Source organism: Rhinolophus hipposideros (assembly GCF_964194185.1).
Source record: "Rhinolophus hipposideros genome assembly, chromosome: 15".
NCBI lineage: Eukaryota > Metazoa > Chordata > Mammalia > Chiroptera > Rhinolophidae > Rhinolophus > Rhinolophus hipposideros.
In genome coordinates this window covers 20432856-20460750 of record NC_138061.1, presented here as the reverse complement: position 1 = coordinate 20460750, position 27895 = coordinate 20432856, and the positions used below count along the sequence as shown (strand labels likewise).

The following is a 27895-nucleotide window of genomic DNA, read 5'->3' as shown; positions in this document are numbered from 1 at the left end:
GTAGGACAAAGAAAAGATGAGACAAAATTGACACATGTCTGACACAAAGGATAGTGGTGAAGTGCCACAAGAGAGGTACAACCTGGGATAGAGGGATCAGGGGAGATGGCGTCACTAAAGCCTTCATGGAGAAGGTGGCATCTGAGAGGAACCTTAAAGGATGTGTTCAATTACAACAGGCAGAGCTTATGTATATGTGTGCTTTGTGGGCCTTCTGGTGTGATGTAATGATGGGCATTACAGCTAGAGGAAGAAGCAGGAGGAGAGCCACGAAAGAGAGCATGAGGTGTGTTTAGAAAATCGTTAATTGTTCAGGCTGTTGCAAAGTTCAAGTTCTATGCTTGTGATAGAAAAGATGCCAATAAAGCTGGAAAGAAGATTAAAGTGATAACTTAGAAGTTTTAAATGCCAGGTTGAAGAGTTTGCAGTTAACACAGTACCCCTTTGAAGGGTCTGCTCAGAGCCAGGTGTGTTCAGGACTGGCTTTTAGGAAGGTCATTCTCTCAGTGGGATGAAGGGCAAATCACAGAAGGAAGAGCTGGAGACCAGGGGGCCTATTAAAAGACCATTACTGGGAGTAGTGAATATTGGAAAGAGGAGATGGAACTCCAGGAAATTCTAAGAAAAAAATGTGCTTTGCAATTAAAAAAGAAAAAGAACATCTCGAAGCATAGAAAATAAATCCAAATCCTTCTCCCATCCTAGGATGTTGCTTCTTGTCTTTATAAGTCTAAAATCTCAAATCCTACTTGGCAATAAATCAACAGGTTGCAATGACCACAGATTTCTAGAATTTACGAATCCATTTTTAATGAGTGTTCAAATCCAGCATGATGTTTACATACTTTGTGGAAAGCCATGCTCTGGATTTAGGTGTGATGTCTCCCAGTGTAAAAAAGCACTGAAACAATGTTCCCTAAGAGGTTTTATGTTTGTTTATTTGGGGGTGTGGGTAGTGGTTGTAGTCAGTGTTTCCTTGGTCAGTATACTCTGAAGTAGAGACTCTGTGCAGGAGGTTTCCTGGGAGCTCTCAGGAATAACACCTCCTTTGAGAGGTGAGGGGTGCAGCACAGGCAGGGGAGAGGATGGGCTATGATGCAGTTGGAGCAGCTGATCCTGCAGGAGCTGTGTACCTGGCGTGGCCCTTTGGAGATGTCCAGCCGTGAGCTGAGGGATTAGGCCTTAGTCCTCCACAATAACCAGCCATAAATGTAGACTACCACTGAGGAGGGGCTATGACCTTAGTGAGGTGGCTGTCACCAGCTGTGGAAAATTCTCAGAGAAAGCCTCAGCTGAGTCATCAGGCACCCACACTTCCAACCTTGGGAGTGAATGCCTGAACAGAGTGGAGTCTGGATAGCGCACCATTGTATCCACTAAAGCAGGGCCAGGGAGGTGTACTCCCAATTTTTATCCTTGTTCCTAAGAGGGAGATGAACTTTTATAATAATAGCAGTAAATTACAGTATAATAGTAAGTAACACTGTACAATAAATAACAATGAATATGATAAGTTATTTATCTAGGGCAGGGGTGTCCAAACTTTTTTCAACATTTTTTTACCAAGAGTCATATGCAGTACAAACAGCTCACTTGAGGTGAAGTACGTATTGCCTCACCTGGTTTATTTAAGTAAACTAAATATATTTTTGGAATTTGCTGCGGGCCAATTAACAATGGATTGCAGACGGCAGTTGGCCCGCGGGCCGCAGTTTGGACACCCCTGCTCTAGGGCTTATGCTATGTCAAGCAATGAGCTAGGTCCGTGGCACCCACAATTGCAATTATCTTTTTAACAAGCATGAACTCAGAACACTGTAGTGGTCCGATGTGCGGGGTTGGCTGCAGACTGACTATGTTTGAATCACGGTTGTACTGCTTATTAAGCTGTGTGACCTTGGGCACCCAGGGCCTCTCTTTCTTCTTGTGACTATCACCCATAATCTGTCCCATAGGGTTGTGGCAAGTATTATGTGAAGTAGGAAGTAGTGGCGCTGGTTTTTCTGAGTTCAAAGCCGATACTGTTACGTTTAATTTTTGGTGTTTGTTGGAGGGTAAGCCAGAGGAGGGTGCCACAATAGGAACTCTGCTCAGCGAAAGGGTGGTAGGCATTTGGGGTGTGGAGGAGCCTGGGCTACGAGTATAGTGAGAGAGGACTGATAGTCAGGTGGGTGCAGAAGACTGTCAAGCTCACAGTATTGAGGTGCCTTTCCCCAGCAAGGCCTAACCTGGTCAGAAAAAGAATAAAAACTGGGGGAGCGACACTTCATTCTTTTGTACTGAATACCTCCCTTGGTGGTTTGTCCAAGAAAGCCCTATGCTTTTTAACTGTCCTCCCTGCAATGGATCATGTCTATTTAGACGTTTCCATTCAGGCCCATCACAGCCTCAGGCTCCATCAGACATTTTTGATGGAGGGCATGGTGTTTTAGGCTCAGACATCTGCTGATGGGACTGAATGATGTTACAAAAAGAGGCTCATCACTCTAGGTATGATTGCTGGACTGGGAAGTGGGAGAGACCAGAGAGAAACAGCAGCGGGGGGAGGTGACCATGGAGAAAATTACCGTTGTATGTCATTAATCACTAATTGCTGAATGATTTTATTATATGGCAGCCATAAAATATCACTTGAGGTTTTACAGCCAGTTCTAGCTTTAAGAAAACAATTCCTTATGTCAAAATGACTATTAAATTAAGTGATTCCGTATTAAACATCCTATGGACTCCAGATGATTTATGGGGCTGTGTAATGAATAAGAACCTTTTCCTTCCGGCTGCTCAGAAGGTATCAGCAGCTATTTCTGGAACAGCCATGGACGTTGAGAACCCAAGAGAGACAAGCTGGTGTCTAAGAGATCCTCGGATGATTAGAGCTGGAAGGGAATCTTGAGAAAACAGACCCAGAACCCTCATTTGACAGATAAAGAAATTGAGGCCCAGAGAGGTAAAATGACCCACCCAGAATCACTCTGGGCACAGTGGTGCAGCTTTTCGTTGTATCTAGCGTGCTGCTGTTACTAGTAATTATGCATTTTTTCCCCGTTATTCCCAGCTATCCTTGTTGTCTCTATTTTGTAAATGACAAACCGAGTCTTAGCAAGCTCTTCTGTAGGTTACCCAAAATATAACCACTTCTAAGATAAGGCACAAATTTTTTTAATGACATCTATTTGCATCTGTTGCCCTGAATTTGCTTTGATGTGTTCCAGATGGTGGCAGTCCCAGAAAATGACCTGAAACTAAATTGTTTTGGCCTTGCAGTGTATTTCCACTGAAGGATTCATTCAGTCTCACACTTGGACTGTGAGGCCAGTGGCTATATACCAGCCTCCATCCCTTCCTTCAGAGTGTTTACAATCCAACTGGGAGACCTGATCATATGGTGTCAAACTCCTGGTCTTCATCTGTGTCATACAGATAATTTGTGCCATAAAAAACCAAAGGGTAGTATAGGTCTCGGATGTGGTGACATTTGAGCTAGTTCTGGCAAGAAGAGACCTAGCAAAGTCAGAAGAAGGAGGGTGGGGACATTTTCCCAGAGTCCCAGCAGGAGCCAGAGGTTCAGACATTGTGATGTTTAGAGATGCTGAGGCACTGGGGCTTTCTGAAGCATGCTGGATAATCATGGCCAGGCAGGATATGATCTCGTTAGGAAGGACTTAAAACCCAGGCAGAGAAATTGAAATGCCTGGAGCTCACAGTGTCTAACTGTTTATTTTTGCTGACTTTTCTTATTGACTGATCATATGTACTTATCTGTCTCCCCAACTAGATTAGCAGAAATCCTGCCAGATTAGCCTTCAGTACATTGCCTCACCTGGTGTTAGATATATGAACAATTACAGGGAGGAAAGAAAGGACAGAAGGTGAGAGTGGGGAGGAAGAGAGAAAAGGAAGGAATAGAAAGAGGAGGAAGGAACTGTCCTGCCTGCTGTATTGATTAAGGACCACAGGAAATAAACCTGGAGAAGCTGCTAGGCATGAGAAGCTGAACTGCCCTGGAGGAAACAGCACATCAGCCCACAGTTAGGCTGTGGACTCAGGCTCAGCTCTGTGGGGGTCCTGGTGTCCTCATGATGGCTGCCCGGGCCATCCTGCTAGCTCCCCCAGCTCCTGCAGGAGGTCCCAGTGTGCAATTCTAGCATTACTTCTCCACTCATTAATTCATTCTTTCGTCAAACATCTATTGAACACCTACTAGGAGCCAGGTACGATAGTGGGCAGCGTGATATAATGGTAGGCAAAACAGACATAGTCTCTGCCCCCTTAGCACTTATAGTCTAGCAGGGAAAACAGACAGTGATCAAATAGTCAGACAATTAAAGATGTAATTGCTACCGTGTTTCCTCGAAAATAAGACCTAGCTAGATAATCAGCTCGAATGCGTCTTTTGGAGCAAAAATTAATATAAGATCCGGTCTTATATTATATTATGTTAGATAAGACTGGGTCTTATAATAAAATGAGACCAGGTCTTATATTAATTTTTGCTTCAAAAGATGCATTAGAGCTCATTGTCTGACTAGGTCTTATTTTCGGGGAAACAGGGTGGCTGTGACAAAAGCAATGAAGGGCAATTAAACATTGCCATGTGAGTGTAAAACCAAAGGACCCAGCATAGTCTGGGAGTCTTGAAGGCCTTCCTCCATAGTGTATACATAACAAGGAACCAAACCTAGCCAGATGTACCTATACACTTAGAAAATCAAAATATGTAGGGTGCAGATAACAAGGCGTCTTCCTGCGAGGGTCCGTCCATCTGTCTTATTCTATACCTGCATGAGTCTGAGGAGGTTCGGTACATTGTGGATGGTGTCAGTAGTCCTGGTTCTAACTTAACCCTCCTGCTAAGAAACTGTGTTTGTGGCTAATTGCCTTCTCCCTGTATACTTCAGCTTCGTTAACTGAACAATGACCGTTTGTATCAGCATCATTATTCCTCAAAGTACAGTCCAGGGACAAATGGTGGTCCACAAACTGCTACTGGTCCATGAAGAAGTAAGTACCAATAAGTATATCCATTGAGAGTCTCCGGAAACTTGTACAGCAGTTTGACATTTTGTGGTATTTTTACTGCATTTACCAAAATATCATCCTGTAATAGTTAGGGAAAATACATTCATCCCAAGTAGTTTGAAAACTAACTATGCAAGATGACCTCTGAGAACCCTTGCAGTGCTAAGAGCCTTTGATTCTATGTGGATGGGGTAGAAACTTCTAGATCAGTGTGAAAAAATACCCAAAGTGAGAGCTAGAACCTGGACTTGTGCAATTATGAATGAGAAAATGTTATTGTAGAAAGAATTAACTCTTCTTCAGCTTGGGTCTCTGAGATGTTAGCCCGGTCAACTCCAGTGCCCTGATCAAGCACAGACATCATGATATTCTCGGAGTCAGAAGTTGGTATTCTAAGAAGACAGTCGCAACATGTCATTTCCTGGCAATACACCTGATCTCCAGGTCAACGTTGAACACACCAGACTTCACTCAGAGCATATGCATAAAATAGGTTAGAAGAACAAAGAAAGAAAAATCCAATAAACTCAGGTGACCAAATATATATATTTGATGTTTGTTCTTTCTTAATCCATTTCACTCCCATCAAATTGCACAAAAGCTACTTTGATTTATAAATGGAATTTAGGAAGTGAGTAGTGTGAAATATAAGCAATTTAAACTTTGAAAAGTAACTCCCATGAAACAGAGTAAAGGTACTTAAAGGATTTCTATTTCCCAAGACCCTGGAAACACAATGAAATAGAGTGTCTCTGTTTAACTGCCATTATGGGTGGTCCCCTGGGTAAACACTGTGTTTTATAAAAAGCTAATACTCGGAAAGGGTTTTTAAAAATTAATATTCATTCATGGGCGCATCCGGTGGAACAATCCACGCTGACATTTTGTGACCACATTTCATGAAAAACCTGCATTAATACTAAGAAGTAGCCCCTCCCCCACGCCCATCCCTGCTGAAACCTTTCTCTATGAACATCAATTTCTTCTACAATATTCAAGGTTGGAGTATCTATTCTAGACATGTGGTCTTGCTAGGAAACAGTGGACTTGAGGTGGAAATGGACATGAGGAGAAGGATCTGGGTTTAGAGGTTGAAAGAGCTGGAGATAAATTAGGAACAGGCAGGGGCTGCCACTTCATCGGCCACAAAAGACTCCTTTGTTCTTGCCAGGAGCAGAGCTGGTGTGGGAGTGTGGATTTGCCACATCACATTGAATCATTATATCTAGAGACCTCATGGGATATGTTATCATTGTCTGTCATTTATTTGTTAGGCACCCACTCCATATCACTTCAGTCTTGAAGAAAGAGAATCATAATAGTCCAGCACCAGCCATGATCTGCTCCCTTTCACTCCTCTTGGTGGATTAGCCAAACAGCCCTGCTCCTGCCACATAGTGTTTTTCCCTAATTCAAACCTTTACCACTCACACCTAGCCCCCTCCTCCTTTCCCTGCCCCTTACTAGCAGCAGTCATTGAGCCTTCTGTCTTACACACAAACACACAAAAATAGAGGCTGTGACATGTAAATGTACTCAGCTTTTCCTTGCCCCTTTCCACCCAAAGTTTTCTCTCTTTCCCTATATTTCTCTGCTGTGTTGGAAGAATAGATGTACCTTTTCTTAGTGAACTTAAATCTCCACTTGCATTTCAAAATCTTGTCTCTTCCCACCTTTCAGGAGCTTTGCTTCATCACTTACTCTCTAGATCCAGTATCTTCACTCTTTATTTCCTTCTATTTTAAAAAAAAAATCATTAATTCTCTTCCATCCTGAAAAAGAAGGGGAAAAAGCAAACAAACCTGTCCTTCTTTCCACTCCAGCATTTTCCTCTTGGTCTCCTTTTCTTCATTGCCAAGTTGTATGAAATTATTTATGATGAATGTACTTCCTCACCTTCAGACCTGCTCAGTCTGGTTTCTGCGCCATTACTCCCTGCATGGTTATCAGGGACCTCCTAGTGCCAAACCTGCTGCTCTCTTTTCGTTCTTCATTCCACCTGACTTCTGCAAATGTTCTCACTGTTGGCCACTTCCTTCCAGAGTCTTTGTCCTTCTTGGACCATTGTGATTTGCTTCCGTTTTCCTTTCCATCTTCCTGAGGATTCCTGTGCTGCATGTTTCATTGACTCCTTCTGATTCGGGAAACCCATAAATGTCAGCGTTTCTCATCATTTTGATTTTGAAAAGAGATCATTTTTTTTTTCCAGAAAAGCATACCCATGACCATCACTACTTAGTTCCTATAAAGACCACCAAATCCTTGCCCCACTCTGCTCTCTCTGGAATTACAGACATGCAGTCCCCATGCCTCAGCAGCCATCTCTCCCCCAAAATTGCTCAGATACTGCTGAATGGCCCCACTGTGATAGTTCTCAGATACCTCAAAGCGTAAGCTATCTATAACAGAACATATTCCCATTCCTCAGTGCACAGAAACTGCACCTCCTCCTTCCCCCAACTTGCTTACAATATTCCTCCTGATTTCTTAGGTTATCTCAGTTAAGAATACAACCATCTGTCCACTTGCCTGACCTAGAGATCTCAAATCACTCTGGACTCCCTTCCTTCATTCTCCCAGTCATCCCCACCCACTTGATCCCCATTCCAAGTTTATGACACCTGCAAGACCTCTTTCCCAATTACACCTTTTTCTTCCTACTGGCACTTTCTTAAGCCAGATTCTCATCACCTTTTGTCTGCACAAGCTTCCTCTCTGCTTTTAGTTTTGCCACCACTTGAGTCTGTCCTTTATATTGTCTTGGAATTTGTCTAAAATGCAGACTAAATGATGTTATCCTTTGGTTGAAAACTGCTGATGAAGTCGAGAGAGAACTATAAAAGAAGTTTAAATAAGCATAATGACACACTAGTGAGTCATGATTACTTGTGAAGTGTGTCACAACATTTTTTCAGCCAATGATAAAGAACTGATGTTGATGAGTTACCTCTCCTCCTTTATTTATTTATTTCTTTTGCTAAATTTGAGGCAATTCAAGGTTGTCAGTAAAATTATGTCATTCTTACCTACTCACATTCCTAAATGAACAAAATCAATTGGATGCTAGCTAATGTGTCCCCAGCCTCTTGTCTCTCTTACTGATCATAGTAAGCTGCCTTTCTGGATGGACCATAAAGAGTTATAGTGAATGCAAATCATCACTGTGCAGGATTCACTGAAAATTGTTGGAGATTTTTCTCAAAATCGTGGTATGCCGGCCTGATTGGGTCTTATGTGACCAGCATCCACCATAGATTTTTCATGAAATCAAGATTGAAAAAAACGAAATTAAAGATTAAATTCCAAACCCGTTAGCATGGCATAGAGTGCCTTCCCACACCACATACCTGTAACATTTTTCCAAACTCACCATCATCTACTTTATCTCCCCACTCATACTCCAGACCCATCACTCCTGCATACGTGCCATGAGACTGTTTATCTGCAGGTCTTCACTCACGCATCCCCGTTGCCAGGACAATAACGGCGTGGGGTGTAGTTCCAGGCAAAATACTTGATATCTTCTAAAGTTTTGCTGAAAAATTACCTTACTTTTGCAACTGCCTGAACACTCACACATTTTCAGAGTTGTTAAGAACATGTTTCCTGAGACAGACATCTTGTCTCCTCCATTAGAAGCTCTAATATTTGGGGTACATTTTCTAAACCTCAGTTTCTTCCTCAGTTTAGTGGTCATGATGATAATGATGTCAACCTCACAGATTTACTGCGGAGATTCTGTCAGGTAATTAACCATGCCTGGGGGTTCTTCAGCCCTTCCACGCATTCAGATTGGTTAATATCTGCAACTCTATCAGACACTACATGGTAATGCCAGGCTCAGCTGGGGTCAACCTCACTTTGCATCACTCCGAAGCATCTAGACTGTGGAGTAAATTAATTTTCAGTGAGTTACATGTTGTCCCAAGGTAATTCTCTGTGACACTTTCCAGCAGGGAGGCTTTGAAATGCCATCCCTCTCATAATTAATATGTTGTACTGTGATGCACCCATCGGAATATGGATTTATCCTTGTACATTCAGACTTGACAGAGGTTGGCCATCATCTCTCTCCATGTGTCTTTGTTTGCTCCTGGTAAGCTGGCCTCTTTCCTTTCCTTTCCCAGCCCTCCCCATCCTACCCTGCCTCCTAGTCTAGCCAGATCCTTAGCTCACTGGCTGAATGTAATTATGATAGCAGGCTGGAGTTTTGAGGCTTGGAAGGACTCCACTCTGTTTAAATTTCATTTCTGACTGGAGTCATTGAGCCATCACATTATCAAACATGCCACATTATTCCTTCCAAACAATGGAGGACATAGGAATTGGACTCTTCCCAACCGTCTCTCTACCCCTTAGACACACTTCTGGTTTCAGTTCCATTTAGAAATTTCTTGAAATGTTATTAGGATTGACAGGATGATCATTTATCACTATTTCCAGTATCTTTGCCTTTCATGTCATTCTTAGATCTATTCCACAGATGAGGGAACTGAGGTTGAGAATGTTTAAGTAAGCAGTCCAAGTTCACACAATTTAATTAGTACGTGACAGAGCTAGGATTCAACTGAGTCTTACTCCAAAGCCATGTTAACCACAGTTTTATACCACCTCTGTGTCGGCTTGGTGTCTCCTTTAAGGCTATTTTCAAGTTCAGCACCAAGGAGATTTCTGGATCAAATAGACCTGAATCTGTAATACCTGATATCTGCAGAGAAAGGGAGAAATCCAATGTCCTTTGTGTAAGAGCCACTTCCTAGCCTCTGGTGACGGAGCTTTAGATCATCTCTTTCAATGGAACCACTGTCCCTAACGCTTTCGAGAACTCTACACTGGAGGGAGACAGCTCATATTTTCTCCACAAATCACAAGACCTTCCCTTGATAGTTAAGTGGGATGATCTCAGTAAAGCTGACAAGATGTTTCCATGTTTGTTAAACAAGAACCATTTGTTTAGCTCAGGAGCATCTGTTGAATAAACAAGATATCTGATGTGCCATTTGCTCATTGGAAATTAACAAACCCTTTAAAAATGGCAATTTGTCAGGAGTTATATGAGGCAGAATTCATTCTCAGCAAGCGAACAAATTGAAACTTCCTTCCCAGACTTTCTAGAATCCCCCCGAGCCAGTTGTGCAGAAAGACTTGTTAAAATTCTACCATCATGAAGAAAAATATGCAGCAAATGATGGAGTAAGAGAAGCAATGTCCTGTTAGGGAAACTGAAGGGTCCTGGAGGTATGAGCTGTCCCCCTTCTGGGTTGTGTTTCCACTTGGAGAGTGTAAGTCTCTGGGATGGGCGACAACTTCTTCTGTGCTGTTTCCAGCCATCATTTGGTGAGACTGTCATCAGACAGCATTGTTCCTATATGTGGCTTCCCACGGGGAGGGTTTAACTTACTACAGGAATAAAGGAGATGGAGAAAAGAAATGAAAAGGCTGGGAGTCCTTTCAGGGGATACAGAGCTAGTAGGGCACTGGCTAAAATGAAATCTGAGTATAGTTCATGTTTTTCCCATGAAGCACAAGAGCTTCATAGTTTGGGTCCATTTGGACTTAATCCTTTGAATGAGCACAGTGTGCTGGCACCAGGTGGCCCAAGTATAATGGACAGTGAGTGACAGCTAGCATTTACTCAGTGCAGGTGCGTTGATAAGCACATTTCCTGCATTGTTTAGCTATATGCCCACAAAGTTCTATCGTGATTCCCATCTGTAGATGACGAAACCAAGGCTTAGAGAAAGGTAGAAATGAGATGTAAACCCATGCAGTTTGAGAGCACATTGACTTGATTATGAAGTTGCATTGCTTTAGATAATCTTTGAAAATGCAAGGTTCCTGGAACCCTTGGTGTGAAAACAGAGGAGCAGGCTCTGAACCCACAAGCCCTACCTGCCGTGGACAGAAGCATAACTATTAAGCAAGCATAAGAATTAAGCAAGATTCTTCTGAGATTCCTGGGAAGTACTGACTGGCTTGAGGTTGATATGCTATTCTTTCTGGGTTGCAATTCAAATCCTATATTTGGAGGGGCTCATGGGTAGCCGGGGTGATTTGTGCAAGGCGAGTCCTCAGGCTTTGTACAAGTGGGTCCCTATGGGCTCCAGTTAGAAGCTAAGGAATTAGCTGAGTGTGGGCCCAGAGCAACTTGCTGCCTCATCGCCTCACATTAGCCTTCTTAGCAATTGATCTAGTAAACTTCCGGAATCAGAGAAATTAAAGATGAAAAAGGGCCTATTAAGCGGTGTTGCCCCAGCCCTGGACTAGCAGAAAGACTCCCAGGAGAGGATTCCAGAGTGTCTGGCTCATTCTAATTTTAATTATCCCAGAGGGTGTCACTTCTTGCTCTTCCCCTGGGCAGCCCTTCTCTTGGAGGATGGATGCAGATGTGAGCAATACCTCCGAGGATGATGGTGCCCTGTGTCAGGGTTGTGTATGCTCATCTTGGACTCAGTTTTCCAGAACCTAGGATTTTTCACAAGTTGCCTCTGGAATGTACTGGGGCTTTGGAAGAATCATTTTTTTGAGAGTAAATTAAATATCTCTAGTACCTATCGATAGGATCTGTGAATTTTGTGTGTTTCTCCTCTTAGCCAGGGGATGTGCCCACAGCTGTGTCTATGCAGGTAAATTTGGGGGTTGGGGGCTCACGACGGTAGTGGAGAGTCAAAGGCTGATGATCCATTGGGAAGACCAGAAACACTAATGGCTAACATGTTTTGAGCATTCTTCAGCCTAAACTATACTATTGTCTAGTTTAATTCTTACAGTAACTCCTTGAGTTAAGTGTAATTCTCACAACTGTTTGAGGTAAGCATGTTCTTATTTCCTTTTCAGAGATGAGGATTCTAAGGATCAGAGAAGTCAGAGGCGTGTCAAAGTCAATTAGCTGGCGGATGGTGGGGCTGAGATTTGCACTCTGAGTTGCAAAGTGCATGTTTTACCCCACTATACTCTGTTACTGCCTCATACCATATTTCCCTGAAAATAAGACCTAACCGGAAAAAAAAGTCCTAGCATGATTTTTCAGGATGAAATCCCCTGAACATAAGCCCTAATGCATCTTTTGGAACAAACCTTAACATAAGACCTGGTCTTATTTTCGGGGAAGCATGATAACAAAATGTGCTGAACAAGATTGAAGTGAGAAGGAGGAAAAGGTGGGAAGGGACCAGTGCTGACTTTGAATTGAAGATAGGTAATGCTTATATCAGCCAGGTTTAGCTTTCTAAATTGGGAAGTTTGGGGCTTGTGCCATGAGCTCTGTGTGCTGGTCTTGGGTACAGAGAGCTTGGGGGTGTTTGCGTATCTGTGTGAACCTAGACTGTGATCTCTTCCTGGCCTAGGCAAAGTGGGTATTTCATTCATGCATCTCCTGCTTAGAGAACAATGTTGGCCAGACGGTGTTTGGTAACTGGTTCATGCAAAACAAGTGCAGTACGTCCTCTACTTAACATCGTCGCTAGGTTCTGTGACTTTTAGAGAAATGGTATATTACAAAACCAATTTTATCGTAGGCTAATTGATATAAACAAGAGCGAAGTTCCTATGACATCTAATCAACATTATAACAAAACACTGAACAAAATGACGTTTTTTGAGGACCTGCTATGTACATAGTTAATATTGGTTTGCCCTGTTGCCCCTCCCAAGATGGCCTTGCTTGTTCCTAAAGGAGATCTTTTCATTCCTTCAATTATTTCCCCTTGGCTGCTGTTGGCTGAGGGCCTGGGCACATCTATGGGCTGCTGGTGGTTGATTTTAGGTCCCAGAATGTTATCCAGGAGGCAGAGGCATGAGGATGGGAAGCATGAGGTCACTGGATGAAGCAATCAGAGAAGTATTGAAAGGGGAGATGGGGTCAGGGACAGGGATGGGGTAACCAGAGAAGCATTATCTGTATCATAATTTGTCTCCAAGTTGCCCCTAAAGGATTTGTTTGAAGGAACAGGAAACCATACATTTTTATTTTCTCCCCATCTGTACCTTGTGTTTTCTGGATATACTGTAGTTTGATCTGCCTGATAGCAGTCTCTGGGAACCATGAAGTAAAGGGAAGATCTGCCGAGGTTAAGTTATGGAATCATTTGAATTCTCCCTATTTTCTTCTCTGCTACCTGAGAAATCTTGGGCAAGGCACTTAAATTCTCAGGACCTCCATTTCTGCATTTCCAACTTGTGGGCTATACATGTTTCATAGGTTTCTTCTTAGAATGAAATGGGGTAAAAAAAATAAGGTGCCTGGCACACAGAGTAGCTCATTAACATGTGCTGGTGATTTTCTTGCCTTCCTCTAGTCAAAAAAAAAGTGGTCTTCATGGTGCATCACAGGATGTGCTCCAAGCTGAGTCCATCAGACTTGGGTCTGAATCCAAGAGCTGCCATTGATTAAGTTTAGTGGCTTAGACAAGCCACTTAGCCCCTCTGAGCCTGCAGTCTTTTTTTTTTTTTTGGTAAAATGTAGACGAAAACTGCACCTTCCCCGTGGGAGTTTTGAATCATTTGTTCAATAGCATGATTAGTGTCGGCTCTGTGCAAGTGGAGTTACCCTGGTGGGCAAAGCAGGCAAGGCCCCTCCCTTCCAGAACCTTCCAATCTAGAAGGGGTTGCAGGCATTATTCAAAGAATCACATGAATTATTATGAGTATTAAATAAGGCCACCCACACAAAGCATTGTATCAGAGGGACAACCTGTCATAAGAAAGCACACAAATACTAGCTACATATTGTCATTGGGGAATATCCCATCAGGGTGCCCGTGTGATTATAAACGATTCCCCACACATTTGCCTATTGTCTTCCTCACCCATTTATGCACATGAACTCATAAAGCAGATGCCGTTTTCTAACTACTCCTGCAGCCCCAAACAGGTGTGGGACAGCTGTGAGTAAGGCTTTTCTGTGATGTGGGCTGTCTATATAGACTCTAGGCAGCTATGCATATACTGGCATAATGTGCCAGAATGTCTGCCCCTAACAGTCCTGAGGCAAAGACTAAGAAATTCTGTTTTTATTCTCTTTAGGGCTAAGATACAATTAAGAATGTTACCACAGTAATTGGCAATATCTATTAACTTGATGAGAATTGCCGGAGGCAGCACATTTTTCCCCCTTCTGCACTTTTATTAGTCTATAAATACACCTGGTCCCTTTCTCTTCCTTCTCTAGAACTTCCACAGAATATCCTCCCAAGCCTTCTCCTTACTGTCCTTTGCCTTTTTTACATTAACTTTCTGAGTTCCTCCAGCACTTCCAGTCAGTACCACAAAATCTTGCATCTAATTGCACTGTGGCCTCCTGGCTTATCTAAGAGGTAGCCATGGAGAGCCCACAGCATGAGGGCTCGGGGTTTCGAGTCAGCAGAGCCTGGTGGGAGCCTCAGCTCTGTTTGATAGTCTTAAGTGACCTCTGCTTCCTAAGTTTGATCATCTGTGGAATGGGAACAATGATACGTATCTCCCAGGCTGAAGGCAATGAAATTAGCCAGTGTTGTGAAAGTGCTCTCTAAACTGTCCAGTATGACAGTTTAATCCCCAGTAGCTCCTTCATCTGTCTGTGCCCTGCTTGCTCTTCTGGTCCCCAGGGAGGTGCATGTACAAGCACGTTCTGACAGCATGAGGGTTGCGTGAGGATGATCAGAGAAGCCCTCTCCAGCTGGGGGTGAGTGACACCTTGGGGACCTTACCAGCAGGAAAGTCCTCTGCCTTTGGTGAATTCCATTGATTAGAAAAGATCGCCCTCAGAGAATGGAGCAGGGAGGAACCTGACAATCGGGGTGTAAGATCAGTTCCAAGCAAAAGCTTATGTGTCCCATCCTCTTCAGCTGCGGAGTTACCCAACACCACAGACCGGAGACAGGATCCCTGGGCACCCTCCACCCCACAGCCCTGGCAACCCCTTCCACTTGCAGAGGAAGAAACTGCCCAGAGGGGTCGAGTATCACATTCAAAGCCAAAGTGCTGGTCAGTGAATAGACTTCGACCAGAACTGACATCTTTGCCCTCAGTTCAGTCCAGCTCTCTTTGTACTATGTTCCGATGCAAGATTTCCGTGGACACTTTCTACGTAATCAGTAGGTGATGACATGGATGTGTGTGTGTCCGTGTGTGTGTGCATCTGGATATGCTCCATAAGAGGCCTATAATCTAGCACACACATTTGCTCAACGTGTACGTATATCATTTCATTTCATCCTCATCACAACCCATGATGGACTTGTGATTATTACGGAGAATTGGAGGTTAACTTGCCCAAGGTCACACAACTATAGGTGTAAAGGCAGGACTGAGTCTAGGACGTACGACTCCAAAGCTACTCTCTTAACCACTGGACTATAGAGGAGACAACTTATCCTAAAAATACATTATTTTTTAAAACATAATACCCAATGTGACCAGTAGATCCCCAACAAGTACTAACTGTGTCATTCCAAACTCCAGCTTGGGAAATGCGGGGCAATGAGGGTTTTGTTCATTTCTACTTGTTTTTGTTTAACTGGAATAGTATACACTCAAGAGATAGGTCTTTATACCTTTAGGAATATGTTTCTCTCTCAAATTAGATCCTGCCCCACTTCACCAACCCCTCCATGCCTCTGGCCCCCTGAACCTCATCTTATCCTCAGTCTCCAATATGAGACACACAGGACACTCTTGGGAAACTCTTGCTTTGGGAGCCACAGGCCACACTGGTGGGCCAACAGGACCAAGTACTCACACATAGTGTGTATTCAGTAAGTACTTGTCAAGGGATTACTGGTCATATTCCTAGTAGAGCAGTTGTTCAGTGTATTTGGGTAAAGCTTCATGGATTGTCACCACATTAACACAATCATGAAACCCCAATGACCAGCTTTAAATTACTACTGCCAGCATGTAGCATGGTGTTGGCTCTGGTTCACTGAGATTCTTCAGTTGAGATGAATCTCCTTGTCTGTTGGGAGTGACCTCTTGATATGTCCATGCCTGGTCCTGAAAATGTTTTATGTGATTGCTGGATTTGGTTCTGCCATCTAGAACTTAGAAAGATATATTAAATTAGGCTATATGGTTTCTTTCCTTTCTTTCTTTTTCTTTGTTTCTTTGTTTCTTTGTTTCTTTCTTTGTTTCTTTGTTTCTTTGTTTCTTTGTTTCTTTCTTTCTTTGTTTCTTTGTTTGTTTGTTTGTTTGTTTCTTTCTTTCTCTTCCTTCCTTCCTTCCTTCCTTCCTTCCTTCCTTCCTTCCTTCCTTCCTTCCTTCCTTCCTTCCTTCCTTCCTTTCTTTCTCTTTTTTAAATATTGCTTACCTGGTAGGAAATGTTATACTTATGACCCAGTAAAAACCTATATCTTTTTATATATCTTAAACAAAGTTACATGAAAAATAGTCTTCTATATGAGATATTCTCTGATATTTTCTATTCCATTCCATTTTATTAAAGAGGGGGTTGAATCAATACGTATATTTCATAACCCACTAATAGATCACAGCCCATAGTTTGAGTGCCACTGATCTAAGAGTCAATGGCCCTTTTTATTTGCTGGGAGAAACGGAATGCTGAAGGGACAGCAGCTGACCCAGGAGTCATGAGAAGCCCTTGCATATGCCGAGCAAGTTTTGGGGAGAGGGTACTGGTAACAACTCTCTGGTTACAACAAACAGTACATCATCTGAGTTAGCTTAGAGAGAGAGAGAGAGAATTAGGATTCAAGAGAAGAAATGCAGTTAGACCTCAAAGGATCCCTTTCTGTCTTTTCTTTCTGCTTCTCTCTTCCTTCTTGCGGAAGAGTTAAAGTTGTCTAAGACAAGTTGCTCCAAGTCTCATGCTACAGTTTCTCCAACCAAGCCTACACAAATATCTTTGACCCAACTTGGGTTCTAGTCCTGTTCTAATCTGCTATAGACAAGGGGCGGGGCCATATAGCACTGACATGGGCTTAGGGGTCTGCAGCTAGAAATCTGTGGATTTAGGGGAGCCAGCAGTTGACAGAGGTGGGATTGTTTGTGATTTGGGAAGAAAACTCCCAGAGGGCCCACTAGAGGCACCACGTTCATTGGAACGGGATGAGATCTTGCGTTGTTTGCTGCCTTAGCCTTTCCATAGAACAATCACATTTGTCAAACAAATCACAGATGACTGTGTGTTTGACAGATCCAATATGGTTTTGAGGATAAATGGTGAAAATAGCAACATAATAACGGAAAATGAAGACTTTATTCACTTAATTGCCTAGAGATTAATTAAACAAATGGAATCTGTTTTACCATATGATGGAGCTGTTGTCAACATTTGTCTCAAACATACATACTGCTGAGGATATTATTGTTCTCATTTGTGTCCTTATTCATCTACTTAACAGATATTTAATAAATGCAGAGCAAGGCACAGTACTAGGCACTAGTAGAAAACATAATTTAATCAGACCTAGAGCCTGTCTTTAAGAATAGCACAATCCAAAAGGAGAACATTTTAGGTGTGCAAATGACTAAAGGTGGATCAAGACAGATTATGTTTGAATCCAGGTTCCATCTTTTTCTTACTCTGTACCAATGGTTAGGCAATTTGACGTCTCAAAATTTCCATTTCCTCATCGGAAAAAAAACTATACTACCTATCTCAAAAGTTCATTTAAGGATTAAGGTGAGATATCATTAAATGGATAGTAAAAATGTTGGTGTGTTAGGCCCTCAATAAATATTCATTGCATTTTAGATCATGTGAGCGCTATGATAGAGCCTTATATAGGGTCAAGTGCTAGCACATGCTTCTCTGTCTTCAAAATGTTTTACCTGCATTTTATAGTTCATTTTAGTTCTCATAAGAGCAATGAGAAGGGTGCTATTAGTTTTTCCCTGTTGTGCAGATGAGAAAATTGAGGCATAGAGAGGTTAAGTAAATTGCCTATGATCCCACAGTTAGTAAGGAACGGATGGATCCAAGACTCTAACTTAGAGTCAGACACCAGAATTCATACTCTTAACAACCCTGCAAGTACACGAAAGGAGAGGCTATTTTAGGTAAAGGTTGTGGAGATTGTGTTTCAAGCTATAATGCGTGGTTCTCCCTCTCTGACCACACAATCTCATCACCCAGGAGCATCTGAAAGCTCTTGATTTCTGGGCTACACTCCAGGCGAATGGTTCTGAGTGTGATCCCTGTCATCATCATATCATCTATGTATTTGCTAAGAATGCACATTCTTGGGCCCTCCTTCATACTACCCGAAGCAGAAGCTTTGAGGGTGGAGCTCAGGATCTGTGTTTTAGCAAGGAGAGTCTGATGCTACAGAAATGTGAGAGGACTGTTGCTCCAGACCAATTAAACCAGGATTTCTGGGACTAGGGACTGTGTGTTACTATTCGATGTTTTTAGAAAGTTTCCCCAGGGATTATAATATTTAGCCAGGGTCAGGAGATGTCGTGGATAGTAGGTATTGAGCTGGGCCATGAGTAGGGAATATGCAGAGTGAAACAGAATGAGTATTTCAGGGGGAGAGGCAGCCTGAACAAAGACATAAAGGGGGAGAGTATTTGTGTGTGAATTGGTGAAATATATTGAGATGAGATTATTTTGTAATTTAAGTGTCTAGCTAATCAGTTGGTAAAACATTTGTACTTTGACCTTCTCAGTCTTTCACCCTCAGCACTGCCTCATGCTTACCCCAAGGTCCAGTTTTCTTATTTCTGGGGAAGCTTCTGCTCTGGGATTCACATCCACAAAGACAGAAAACACACAGGGGTTTAGCCCTACCCCTTCCTCATGGCAGCCAAGTGTATCACAGAGGTTGGGCTGAGGTTCCAAGTTGGATTCTAGGGCCACACAACACAAATTAGCTGTGTGTTTCTGCATAGTTTTGTGAGGCTCCATTTTTATTTCTATGAAATGAAGGGGTTGCTTGAGATCAGGTCGTCCAAAATTTGCTGCATTCAGGTCCTCGGGCTCTGTTGTGTCTGGGTGAGCCCTTAATGTGCCTGATCAGTTCCTGTTTGACTTCTTTTATATGTTGGGACTCTGTGGCTGTTTTGGACAGAAAGTTCAGTTGCTAAAAGTAAACTTGAAGGCCACTTCACCTTTTTAGGTACTTCCCTCCGTAACATCTGTGAGCCCATGGCTCTAGGAGCCGATTTCTGTTTCTTCCCTGGAGGTTCGTCTGGCTCCTAATTTCCTGTTGTTCCCTGTGTCCTTGGTCTGTGCTCAGGTCTCAGAAGGGCTCTCAATGTGAGGGAATAATCACTTCCCTTCCTCCCAGATTCCACATGAGCTTTTTGTGCGGATGTTGGGCTTGTTAATGATTATAGAATCATTTTCTTCCCTTTTCAGCACCACTTGAGCAATCCACATGGTAAACACTATCCGACACACAGGTAGGAAAATGAGATCTCTTCTAGACATAAAAAAATGTTTGTCTTTGAGGCCCAAGGATGAGCTTAAAGCTTACACAGGACCTCAACAAAGTTTGTCTGACTAGATAAAAGTGTTGTAATTGTTCATTCAACCAGTATTTACTGATGATCTACCATGCTCCAAGCATTGTGATGGATGTCTTGATATGAAGACCCAGCAAAAGCCCATGGCATTATATCCCATAGGTAAAAACAGGCAATTGCAGTCCAGGATAATGATTCCTACACCAGAGAGGAGAACAGAGCATTATAGGAGCCCTTAGCAAGAGTTGGTTCCCAGGATTTGTGACGTATAATCAATATGGAGAGAGAGAAATGTGCCTAAACAGAGCTCCTCAGTAGCCGGAACTTGGCACATCCAGTGCCTAGAACAATGCTGTAATTATTAGGGACTCAGCAAATGTAAAACTGAGGTAGGAGGGAGGGAAGAAGTCAGACAGCAAAGCAGATGAATTCATATGTTCTTCAAATGAAACACTAAATAGCTAAAATATAAGGAATGCTTTCTGTGTCAGGTGCTGTTCTGTGTGTTTACTACTTAGCTCATTTACTCCCCATGACATGACATGAAGTAGGTATTATGGTCTTCCCATTTTACAGATGTGGAAACTAAGAAGTCATTATGTGCATATACAGAGGGGGCCAAAAACATGTATACACATTTTAAGAAAGGAAAAAAACTATTAAAATTGTAATAACATACACCAATAACAAAAGATGACTACAAGTCACGTTTGACTTCTGCAATGACAAGAGGTGCTCAAAGTGGTTTCCATCAGCGTCTAGGCACTTCTGATGACAGTGAACTATTGCTTGAGCGATGTTGACCAAAGTGTCCACTTGTATACATTTTTTTGGCACCCTCAGTATGTTCAAAATGTGAAGAGGAGTTTGCAGAAACTGGCCTGATATGCTTCCCTTCTTGAGGAAGAACGGAAAGGTCCACTGGAAAAGATTACTTTTCCCCGAGTCATGTTAGTTTTCTGAAAAATCTTAAGAAAATTCACCAGTGAGGACTTTTTAAAATTTCATAAGGTCTTTCATAGATTTATACCTATTCTTGATATTTTAACTCTGTTTTGTTCTGTTATTCTGTTTTATAGTCAGTTAAAACCAGAAATACAATAAAAACAAATAAAAGCACTATTAATGACTTGTTTTCATTTTGTATTAGAATTAATACCTACTGATATAATTTCTTTTTAGGATTTGGTGCTTTCTGGAAACTTTCTGTGAGTTTCTTTCCATGTAGCTTCAGTGGGATGCTTGCAAATTCACCACTACTTACTTGCACACATTAAGTACAGGGAGCTTGACCTGTCCCTTTGCTGGTTCTGTGAAGGATACTGCTGCTGAACCTGTGGTCCACCCTGGCCCCACTTGGGTCCTAGAAATGTAACTTGGATATTAAAAAAAAAAAAAAATACTTGGATACTTGAGATGGAAGAGGTGTCAGGGTCAATTATTTACCTGCTTGGCATATCTAAGCAGGTATGCCTCTCATTCCTTCCCCTATACTCATGGCAGTTTCATGGTTTGACTTATACATGTTTTGGTTCATTCCATTCTCACAGACCTAAAGAACAGTGAAACCCAAACCCCAAATTTTCTTTTTTCCACTCTATTTATCTTTCTTAGACTTCTACAAAACTCTCCATTCGTTACTCCTCTGCCATTGGCCCAACCTCCTTTTTGTATCTCCAACATTTTTCCTTCTTACTGATTATCACCAATATGAGTTACTTTTCCTTCTTCCTGATTATTATCAGTATGAGTGGCTCCCAGGTCATGTACTCTAGCTCCAAAATTTTCAGAAATATTGAACATGAATGCAGAATGCACTTACATTTCCTACAGTGCTGCTGTAAAAGACTTACATATGGGGGGAGAGGAGACAATAGGGCACAATGGTTATGATCCTTGACTGTGGAAGAAAAGACTGGGTTCATACCCCATCTCTTCTCTCACAAGTCAGGAGAGGCAGATTACAGGGGAGGTTCAGCTTGAGACTCAAAGCCATCTGCCTGGTGGGAGCCCTAATTTTGGTGCTTCCTAGCTGTGTGACTTTTAGCAAGTTGCTTAAGCTTTCAAAGTCTAATTGTGCCCTTTTGAAATATGGAAAAAGAATGATTCCCGACACATAGGATTGATGTGAGGATTAATGAGATCAGCATTTATATTTAAAACACTGCCTGAAACACAGTACTTTCAATATCTATGGATTGTTATTATCATGACTTGAGCATCGATCATTACTTAGTCGATCTTATTATCCCCATTTTACCAAGGATGGAAATTAGATGAATGGTATCTTCCTTAAAGACTGGTTTTGAGGATTAAAGAAGAAAATGCTTATGAAAGAAACACAATGATTGGCATGCGAATGGTCTCAACATTCATTAGCCTTTGTCTTTATTACCATATGAACTTTCTCAAACATTTCCATAAGTTTATCCCTTACAACTTCCACCTCCTCCCCCCAAATCACCAAATATCTGCATCTTGTATTTCTTTGCTTGCTGTATTTGTGTGCACTTTCCTTACATTAGGTTTTTAGAAGTGGAAACTTAACGTTAAGGTCTTGATGGATTCCACCTGGTGAACATCAGCGTTTCCTGGTGAGATGGCGTGGTCCAGAATAGCAACCGTTCAAGGGGATCTCAGCAGTGTTAGGACTACGTGAAGAAGTGAACTCATTGCATGCTTATTTTTGCTAAGGCACCTTGTTAGTAGGGGAGGCACAGAACCCAGGCATCAATTAAACGTGTCCAGCTGGGGCAGTGGTTCTCAAATGGGGACGGTTTTGCCCCAAGGGGATAGTTGGCAATGTCTAAAGACAGTTTTGGTTGTCAGAACTGCAAGGATGCTACTGCATCTACTGTGTTTCCCCGAAAATAAGACCTACCTTGAAAATAAGCCCCAGTTAAGATCATCAGCCAGATGGACGTTATGACGATGTTCCAGAAGATGACATGACTGTATTTGAATAAATGTAGATGGTTGTACATGAAAAAATAAGACATCCCCTGAAAATGTGCCTTAATGTGTCTTTTATGGCAAAAATTAATATAAGACCCAGTCTTATTTTCGGGAAAACATGGTAAGAGGCTGAGCATGATCCTGCATTGCCTAGGGGAGGCCCCACCACAACAAGTTATCCAGCCTCAAATGTCAACTGTGCCGATGGTGAGAAGCACTATGCTACTGCTGGCAGTAATACAGAAGTGGACAGTGCACTGGACAAAAGCAAGAGTGCTCTCCTGACCCTCGGCACCCAAGTTCTTTTGCTCAGCCTCTGGCCAGCTGAGCAGTTTAATCTCTCACCCCAGTGGACCCAGGGACAGAGCAGCTTTGAAGTACTAATCTTTTATCCCTACTATTTAATCTGTAGGTGTGCCTAATCTTGAGCAATGTGTGGTACTAAATACCGAAAAAAGATAGAGTCTCTGTCCTTAGAAAGCTCATTGTCTGATGGGTAGTACATTAATAAGAATTATTCTATTTGGAATGGATGGATTAAGCAAATAAATATACAAATACCCTCACAAACAAAGGCGTGCAATGGGCTTATTTGGCTAAATAGTCTTCAAATTTGGAACCACAAAAGTCTCTGAATAGTCAAACAATCTTGAGAGAGAAGAACAATGTTGGAAGTCACATGCTCCTTCATTTCAAACTGTGCTACAAAGCTATAACAATCAAAACAGTATGGTATTGGCCCCCAAACTGATACATAAATCAATAGAAGAGAATAGGGAGCCTACAAATAAATCCATACGTACACGGACAATTAATGTATCACAGAGGAGGCAAGAATCTATAAAGAAGTAAACACAGTCTCTTCAATAAATGGTGTTGACAAAACTGGACAGATACATGCAAAAAAATGAAACTATACTACTTTATTACACCATATCTTAAAATTTCAAATGGATTAAAGACTTAAATGTAAGACCTGAAACCATAAAGCTCCTAGGTTGAAATATAGACAATAAACTCTTTGACATGGGTCTTAGCAATATTATTTTGCATATGACACCTCAGACAAAGGCAACAAAAGCAAAAATAAACAAATGGGACTACATCAAACTAAAAAGCTTTTGCAGAGAGAGCAAAGGAAACCAACAAAATGAAGACAACCTACTGAATGGGAGAAGGTATTTGCAAATGATATGTTCGATAAGGAGTTAATATCCAAAATATAGAAAGAACTCATACAACTCAACATTAAAAAACAAAGAAACAAACAATCCAATTAAAAAATGGACAAAGGATCTGAATAGACATTTAAAGAAGACCTCAAGATTGGCCAATAGACACATAAAAAATGCTCAACATCACTGATCATCAGAGAAAAGCAATTCAAAACCATAATGAGATATCTCCTCATACCTGTCAGAATGGCTATCATTAATAAATCAACAAAAGCAAGTATTGGCGAGGATGTGGAGAAAAAGGAACTGTTGGGATTCTAAACTAGTACAGCCACTACGGAAAACAGTATGGAGATTCCTCAAAAAATTAAAAATAGAACTACCATACGATCCAGGAAATCAACTTCTGGTATTTATTCAAAGTAAAAAGAAACAATAATTCGAAAAGATATATGCACCCCTGTGTATTGTTTACAATAGTCAAGATATGGAAGCAACCTAGGTGTCCATTGATCAGACAGATTTTACATAGATGGAAGTGAGTGAGCAATCCTAGATTAAGGAACAGTTTTAGTACTTGTTTTATTGATAGTGTTAGAGCAAGTCCTCACTTATTTAGCTTCTTTGGGGAAAGATGTATTTTATATAAACAAACATTTTTAGTAACTGAAGTTTAACCATTCAAAACATAATTGTTTTATTTTAACAAAAATTATTTTCTTTTTCCTAACATACATCATTTGTAGCCCTAGTCTCTTAAACAGAGTGCACTGGTACCATTAGCTCCGTTTCTGGTTTTCTATGCCTTTAGTCCCTTAGTATAGACGTCAAATACAGATGCTTTAATACAGTAATGGCCTCAGGGCCATTGAGAAGTGTAGACATTATGGTGTGGGAGATTGCGTTTTGAGTTCTTAGGTCTGTTTTTCATATGTTTTCTATTTTTCTTGCTATCTGGGCATCAGCTGTCGATTCTCACCATTTTAAATTCTACTTTTTCTTTCTAGCTCACTGCTTCTTACTTTTGAGGACTGGAAGGCCAGAAAACCAATCTTAGAATGATATTTAAAATAAGAGTGAATAGACTATGAGTAAGCGCTCTCCGGAGAGGGTGGATTATGTGATTTCTTTAGTGCATGAATGTTTTAATGTCTGTGTTGCCTTTTTTAGCTGATTTTCTGGGTCTTACTCTGACCTGGATATCTCATGCAGGAGACGGCTGACTAGGCTTTATGTGTGGAAGGTCTGTGGCCCAGGAGGATTCGTTTGTAAGGATTCTCATTTAGCCTTCTTCTTCTGGCTCTTGGCAACAGACATTTAAGTTTCCCTACTCTGATCGTCAGGAGAATTTGATCCTTGTCAGGCCAGATTTTGAATGTTTGTCACCAAACATTTGTTTGCAAGGCACAAGGAAGGAAGTGTAGATGGATCAACTCAGGAGGGCAAGAGTGCCTTGAAGCAAATGGCCAGGACTGAGGCTGATGCCCCTTCCCCAGGGGACAGAGCTGGATAGGGAATAGCACGCTCTTAGTGGGATGGCAGAGGAGGAGGAAGTGGTGGAAGTAATCAGGTGTGGCAAGATGGAAGGAAGACCAAGGGGAAGAGAGAACCTCTTAGAAGGTGTGAGATGGTGGAGGAGGGGCAAGGACGGAGATTTGGACCAGCATTGCTGTGGACTCTGTATTCTTTCATGTTTTGTGACAGTCGCCAACTCTCTGACACCACTCCAGGACTCATGCGTTGTGACCATTACAGGCCATATCTGTGGATCCGCATGGTGCAAGACAGTCCCTCTTGACTTTCCGATCCAGTAATCACCCTGAGTGCTACCCTTTGTTGTCCGTGGTCCTGCGGTCACTGAGCTTCTGTCTCCCTTCCTTCCCCAGGTCGGTGGCCGGATTGGATAAGGAGCCGGACCTGGTACACATGGAGGCGAGGACTGCAGATGGATGTGAGTGCTGCTTCTGCCAGGCTGGGCCCAGGGAGACCTGCCTGCAGCTCTCTCTCCTCCCCCAATTTGCATTTTAATGACTTGGGAAGATGAAAAGCCCTAAGCTTCATTACTGCCATATCCATCCTTATTTCCTAGAGTGGGGGAAAGGCTTCTGGTCCCAAGGGAGACATTTCATTGAAATAAACCCTCAGGAATGAATTTTCTGGGGATGTGAGTTAATGTGATGACTTTTGAGGCTCCTGTTAGTAATTTCTTGGCATCTTCGGTGCAGTTCGAATTAGGGGATATCCATAGCTCATCACAGGATTTTGCATTCCCATGGTGAAGTGCAGGACTTGCCAGCTTTAAAAAGCGAACCCTTCATGGAGTCCAGCTTACCAAAACACTAACTTGGCTGTTATTTGCAAAACTTTTTATTTATTCATTCCACAAATAGTTGTGGATAGCCTACTATGTGCCAGCGTTCTAGGTTCCGTTGATGCAGTGGTGAGTAAGACATATGCTGTCCCTGCCAACAATGAAACCCCGAGATTTGGGACATGTGACACCTTTGCACATCATGCACCTATGTACACCTTAGAATTGGACTGAATAAGTATCATTTTGCACCACTTTCCCAGAGTTGATCATATGTATAGGGCTCTTCCCTAGGCAAGAAAAATAAAACCACCCAAAACAAAACATACAAAACATGTGAAAACATATGATATATATAAAATATATATAAAATACATGAAAATATAATTAGCATATCCTAGGTCAAAAATATGGCCAAATAATCTATGGAAACAGGCAGGGGTCACCGGGGAATGCAGCTGAACAGACACCTGCAGTGAGTCCGGGCACTGGGTTCTGCCGCCCATTAACCTCAAGACCAGGGGAGACCCCTTCAAACTCTCTGTGCTCTGACTTCCTCTATTAACAGAGGTTACTCATATTTGCCCTGCCCACTGCGCAGGGTTATGGGTTGACCAAATGGGGATGAATGTTGTAGAAATTATAAAATATTGTACAAATGTAAGGAGATTCTGTTTTAACCTGGCTGTACGTGCTGGAATATCATTTAGAATACATGGAGCAAAAATGCATGTGTTTTGCCAAAACATGCTTTTGAAGCCAAACGCAGATGCATGCCAGAAACATGCATTTTGGGTAATGTATTTGCTTTGCTTTTATTTTCAAAGAGTTAGAAAGCAACCAGCATTTGTTACTGTATGTCTGGCAGTCTACTAAGTTTCTTTTTTTTTTTTTTTTTCCTTGGCGGGGATGGGGAGTCCCTTTGATTCTTGAATACATGTAAGTCTCTGAAGCAGACAGGGATGAGGAATAACCCAGAGTATTTTAAAATAATCTTTAATAGAAGAACTATTTAAGATTTAGCAGATAAGGTCACATACTCAAATTCACTGATCATAAGGGTGATGAAACTCAGATTCAGATTTATATTAACTGACTCAGAGCTAAAAAAAAAAGAAAACAAACAAACAAACAAAAAACTGGGAGAAGAGTTAGGTGTAGGGGTTTGAAGGAGCATAGTAGGACAGCAGGAAGAAAAGAGCAGACAGTAACTCTCAGATGATGACCAACAGGCTAGTTTTTCAGACAACCTCTGCCTTTGCTTCCCATGTCAACCTTTTAAAGCCATAGATGTGGAGGAAACTTTATAGGACTATCTGACCTCATACTTCATGTAGGGATACCTTCCCCCAAAACCTCTACTGTGTATCCTCAGGTTCCACATGCTCAGGCTAAAGACACATTCTTTGCTACTGCTGCACAGCTCCTATGGGTTTTTTTTCAGATAATTTAATTACATTAAGCTTAAATTTATTTTTTGAAAGTTCAAGAATTCTGGTCCAAATTTGAGTGAGACCTATGGTGCAGGAGTGATATGAAATTTTATGAGATTAAAAATGCAAAGCACATAGAAGAGTTGGGCCTATTGTCAAGAATTGCAAAAAAAAAATGCAGACATATAACAGGGATAAATTTCATATGCCACATTCAGGTTAAAGCATAGTATTTATTCATTCTCTTCTATTATGTAGGTTTTTTTAAACTTAGATTTTCAATAGTTAAAAGAATCTTCTCTCAACCTAGTGAATCGGCTCTAACCCACCTTTATTTAGAGAGTGCACATAACAAGACTGCATTGGCTCGGGGATGTTTTATTTTACATATCCTAATGAAATTCATGTCGCCTTCCTTTGGTGACATGATGTTGAGTGCTTTCTTATCCTCACGCATGCAAGCACATCTTAATCTTTTGATCATCACAAAAAGGCACAAAGTGTATTTTATTTCCTTTTCTTTGTTTCCCTGATATGGTAGCTTAGACTTGAATTTGCCCAGATTCATACAGCTAGCTGACTGATAAAATAAAAAC

General features: G+C 41.7%; 1 protein-coding gene across 2 annotated transcripts in view; it reads left to right on the top strand.

Moving 5' to 3' along the window:
• The window catches only part of SORCS3 (sortilin related VPS10 domain containing receptor 3), a 541876-nt gene that overhangs the window by 366366 nt on the left and 147615 nt on the right, over window positions 1-27895 (top strand). For both annotated transcript variants that reach the window (XM_081075409.1, XM_081075410.1), the window contains exon 6: window positions 25442-25506. In XM_081075409.1, the coding sequence (XP_080931535.1) occupies window positions 25442-25506 (65 nt within the window). The remainder of the gene's footprint in view (window positions 1-25441; window positions 25507-27895) is intronic.